This window comes from Rutidosis leptorrhynchoides, chromosome 2 (assembly GCF_046630445.1).
Source record: "Rutidosis leptorrhynchoides isolate AG116_Rl617_1_P2 chromosome 2, CSIRO_AGI_Rlap_v1, whole genome shotgun sequence".
Lineage (NCBI taxonomy): Eukaryota > Viridiplantae > Streptophyta > Magnoliopsida > Asterales > Asteraceae > Rutidosis > Rutidosis leptorrhynchoides.
In genome coordinates, this window is record NC_092334.1 from 102,436,625 (window position 1) to 102,441,350 (window position 4,726).

Sequence of the window (4,726 nt, forward strand, 5' to 3'; positions counted from 1 at the left end):
GAAGAGTTAAACTACAACATACAGGAAATGAAGACCATACACGACAGCCTTTACAAGTGTTTGAACCCTGAACAGCTTAAAGTCTACGAAAGCGTTATTCGAGCCGTCAATGAACAAGCAGGTGGCCTGTTTTTTGTGTACGGGCCAGGGGTACGGGGAAAACTTTCTTATACAACACCATCCTTACCAAATTAAGGTCAGAACGACTTATTGTACTTGTCGTTGCTTCATCAGGTACTATGCATACATTTACATTTACTTCTAAATACTTCAAACGTCCACAACATAACATATCTAAAATACAGGTATCGCTTCGTTGCTGTTACCCGACGGCAGGACTGCGCACAGCAGATTTGTGATCCCCCTAGAGTTGTTGGAAAATAGCACCTGCGGTATAAAACAAAAAACACACTTAGATGCACTACTTCACGAAGTTAGGTTGATAATATGGGATGAAGCTCCTATGACTCATAGATACGCTTTTGAAGCGTTAGACAAAACATTGCGGGATATTCTGGGCACTAAATTTTATAAAAACAGATCAAAAATATTTGGAGGTCTGCCTATTTTGCTTGGAGGAGACTTTCGGCAAATCTTACCAGTGATACCAAAAGGCAAAAGGCAAGAGGTTGTCCAAGCGTGCATCAACAGATCCGACCTATGAAAATTCTGTCAAATTCATACGCTATCACGGATAATGAGAGTCAATGAATACACCAGTGATGGCAAAATTGACACTCGCAAAAAGCTATTTAACCAATGGGTCCTAGACATAGGAGATAGGAAACTACCTGCTCAGGCAAGAGAAGGGGAGGACAAACCAACATGGATTCAAATTCCAGAAGAATTTCTACTCACATCAGACCCAACCCCAATCGAATCCATTGTTGATGCTATATTCCCGGATTTCAGCCTAAACCAAACTGACGATGATTATTTGCGCCAGCGCGCAATTTTAACCCCAAGAAATGATTATGCAGCTGAGATTAACAAACATATCTTTAAAAGGCTCACAGGTGAAAAAAAAAAAACATATAAAAGCTCTGATGAGATTTGCAAAGGTTCAACTGACGCTTTAGAGCAACATCAATCATACCCAGTTGAATTCTTAAATAAGTTGAACTTCCTAGGTGTCCCTCCACACAAGCTAAAACTAAAAATAGGCCAGCCTGTCATGATTTTGCGCAACATAAACCCAAGCGCCAGTCTGTGTAATGGAACCCGATTGATTATAACTGAGTTCCAAAAATTTTTCCTACATGCTAGGATTAGTACCGGCTCACACATAGGTGCCATGGTTATTATACCAAGGATTGTCCTGACTTCTACCGAATCAAAATGGCCATTCGTGATGCAAAGGATACAATTTCCCGTGAGACCCTGCTATGCAATGACGATAAATAAAAGCCAGGGTCAAACACTCCAATTTGTAGGCATTTATTTGCCTAAACCCATCTTCAGTCACGGCCAATTATATGTCGCTCTTTCAAGGGTAACCAACCCAGATGGCCTGAAAATACTCATACTAAATGACAACACTCAAGAGTTGGCAGACCACACCAGAAATGTGGTCTATAAGGAGGTTTTCACGAACGTATCTCCAACCATTTAAAGGTAACCCTAAACCAATCATATAATCCACAATGCTAATGCTTCTTGCAACTTTCTCCTTTAAACCACATTAACACCTTCCTCATCCTTTAGGCCATTCAAGTTTTCAAACACTTATTTTTTTTTAAAAAAAATTTTTAGATTTTTAAATTTTTTGATTTTAATTTTTTTTTATTGTTTTATTTTTTAAATTTTAATTTTAATTTTAAAAAAAAGGCAGCCTTGAACCACTCAGACATGTTATGTAAATTTAGTTGCATTAATTGGGCACCAATTGCCCGATTCTGAAGATAACATTAACATTATTCACTGCCTTTATTTGCAGGTGATCAACCTCAGGCCACTGAATGGCACATTACATAGACTGCTGTCTCGCTTTAAGCGTACGTCTAACGTTTGCAAATTATTAAACATCAAATACCTATTACTCATTCCCAGCTGACATTTGTTTGTAGGGTTTTAGAATGTCCAAGTTGTCTCAACAAACCAAGATTTTGCTGACATTAGTTAGACCATTTTACATACGCCAATGGTGTTAAAAGCCAATTAGAGAAACACTATTCTTATCTGCTCATTGATATCATCCTACTGGTGTTTGTTGCAGGGTAAATTCATGCATCGTCTACATAGCTGAGTTCAGTTGTAGCTGTCTATTTTGAATTGACTTACCATCCGCTTTAGCTTCCTACCTGCCTTTTACAACACACGCGCTCAACCGTGGTTTGCTTTGTTCAGTACTTAGACAAAACAACTACTATTTTTTTAAATAATTACCTCTGGCATTTAAACTCCATTCAATAGTTAAAATTTTTGGATTCTGTGTTGTTGGACATCCTTGAAGCTGAATAAAAAAAAATGGGCAACCTCCCATATTTTGTAAACTTACCTATTGTTCAGTACTTTATCTTACATACTATATCTTACATACTAAGTTTATGCCCTTGAAGTTCAATTCAAACACACCCTTCACATTGGAGCTCTTCCAGACTATGAGACTACAAACAAAAGACATTCCCTACTACGTGCAAAGCACGGGCTTTTCACCCTAGTATAATAGAATAATAGTGACCTATTTAAAGCCTGCATTTACAAAATTACCCCCTAGGAAATCAATACACTTCAGTCGTATTATGCATTTTGTTTTACCATGGGACCATATACCATGATTGTACTAACTACTAAGCATATTAAGAAATTTGTTACATACCTATGCTCAAGGTTGCAAAATTCGCTATTCGGGAATTAATCGGTTGGACTTTAGAAGGATTAATCAGTAATTCGGGGATTAATCAAATTTTACTGTATACATTTAAATATTAAATTTCAAAGATTATATATGTAAATATAGAAAAAATTAAAAAATATAATAATAAACTTTAACATAATTGTCTAAAATTATTTATTTTGCTCAAAACTATAAAGTTTTAGTGTAAATTCATGTCTAAATGTTAATCATTTTTTACTTTGACCGACTTTGATTACAAAATTCGATTTTGACCCATCAATTGACGTTGGCCGTTTAATTAAATGGATTTTTGAAAATCGGAACGAATTGCTCTTAAAAATGATTAATCGAAGATTAATCGGCGAGTAATCGGGTTTTTTGTAACACTGCCTGTGCTACTTGCCAACAAGTATAAGATTATAAAAAAGTTATATTTTTTATTTATATTTCAAAACAAAAAACCTCCCTAGCGACAATCACATTTTTTTTAAAGGCAGTACCAATCACATTGAGTCCTAACTACCAAGTAAAACTACTGGATGACGAATATCCCGAACAACGAAATTCGTAACCAGGTGAATTACGCACATTGGTGCTCCCTCCGGTCAAGAGTTCATTTTAATTCGATTTTCAAGATTCGAACCTAGGTATCTTGCTTCACAGAGAACTTAACATAAATCGTAACTGGATAGATTAACTTATACTACGTATATGGTATACTTAACGTAACCCGTAACTGGGGATGGCAATGGATCGGATATGGATCGGGTAAGGCCGTATCCATATCCATATCCATTTATTTTTTTTAATCCATATCATATACATATCCATTTATAAAAATTTCATCTATCCATATCCATATCCGTCGGGTGAAGCTGGTTAATGGATAATCATCCATATCCATTTAAATTTATTTAATTTTTAGCAATTATAAGCGGTGATTCACTGTATACGATCAAAATATTATTTCTTAATAGTTTATGCGACCGAAAGTCACATTTTTACTTATCAATATAACAAATAGTCAACAAATAGCCTATTAAACATGTAAAGATATCGATTACCTGTAAATTGCTTACTTTTTAGTTACATGGAATCACATTTAAATCACTAAAGTACGATAAATACATTTAATAATTTAAACAAAACAAAATATAAGAAATTTTTTATATTTAGAGAAAATATAAAGAAAGATGAATATAATTAATGAAATATCACTACATAAATGATATTAAATTCGAGTGATAAATTTATATATTTAGTTATTTCGGGTGAAAGCGGGTTTATCAATGAATGAAACTTTTCATCCATCTCTATATTCATATCCATTTCAGTTCATCCATATCCGTATCCATATCCATTTAGATCGTCCATATCCACGAATAATCGGATGAGTCGGGTAGATATCCACTTGATCGGGTATCCATTGTCATCCATATCCTTAACCCTTAGGGTTAGGTTTAGGATTATCCTATATATATTTAGCTCTATACTTTACTGTTTACATAGCTTAATTAAGCCTTAGAGCCCCCTTTCTCTAACTTACATTTTCTCACCAATCTTTAATGGCTATGACATTTAATGCAAAAGAAACCCCTCTTTTGATTGCTTTCACTTTACATAAATGGGAATAACTTTGCTTAAATCATCTGAAACTTGTATGTTGAATATGAAAATGAATGAATATCTACATAGCATGGTAATTATTAAAAGAGTTAAAAAAGTGAAGTAAACAACACATAAAACAAACACACTTTAGACCACTTCGTAAGAAGGAGAGATGATTGGCATCTCCCCTGACAGGGATGGGAATGGCTCTTTGAGCTTTACCTATTACCACACATCCGGTTAATTCATACCACTTCGGTGGATCTATAACCCATTTTTTAA

At 34.8% G+C, this 4,726-nt stretch overlaps 2 protein-coding genes and 1 non-coding gene across 3 annotated transcripts; all 3 read left to right on the forward strand.

Moving 5' to 3' along the window:
• Window positions 1-27: 27 nt before the first annotated feature.
• Window positions 28-664, forward strand: LOC139888145 (uncharacterized). The gene is made up of 2 exons (XM_071871176.1): window positions 28-121; window positions 306-664. The coding sequence occupies exons 1-2, from the start codon at window positions 28-30 to the stop codon at window positions 662-664; spliced, it is 453 nt and encodes a 150-aa protein (XP_071727277.1).
• A 33-nt stretch (window positions 665-697) lies between these two features.
• Window positions 698-2,245, forward strand: LOC139888146 (uncharacterized). The gene is made up of 3 exons (XM_071871177.1): window positions 698-1,582; window positions 1,937-2,005; window positions 2,216-2,245. Exons 1-3 carry the CDS (start codon window positions 698-700, stop codon window positions 2,243-2,245), a joined length of 984 nt encoding a protein of 327 aa, XP_071727278.1.
• A 2,352-nt stretch (window positions 2,246-4,597) lies between these two features.
• Window positions 4,598-4,726, forward strand: LOC139895408 (U6atac minor spliceosomal RNA). Its single transcript, XR_011775860.1, has one exon. It is a non-coding gene; the product is annotated as a U6atac minor spliceosomal RNA (small nuclear RNA).

Excerpts from the sequence above, each read along its gene's own strand:
- LOC139888146 (XM_071871177.1), top strand. The coding sequence starts at position 698 with ATGAGAGTCAATGAATACACCAGTGATGGCAAAATTGACACTCGCAAA. Across the intron at positions 1,583-1,936 it reads GAAATGTGGTCTATAAGGAG|GTGATCAACCTCAGGCCACT; the intron begins GTTTTCACGAAC and ends CTTTATTTGCAG. Across the intron at positions 2,006-2,215 it reads GCTTTAAGCGTACGTCTAAC|GGTAAATTCATGCATCGTCT; the intron begins GTTTGCAAATTA and ends TGTTTGTTGCAG.
- LOC139888145 (XM_071871176.1), top strand. The coding sequence starts at position 28 with ATGAAGACCATACACGACAGCCTTTACAAGTGTTTGAACCCTGAACAG. Across the intron at positions 122-305 it reads AGCCGTCAATGAACAAGCAG|GTATCGCTTCGTTGCTGTTA; the intron begins GTGGCCTGTTTT and ends TCTAAAATACAG.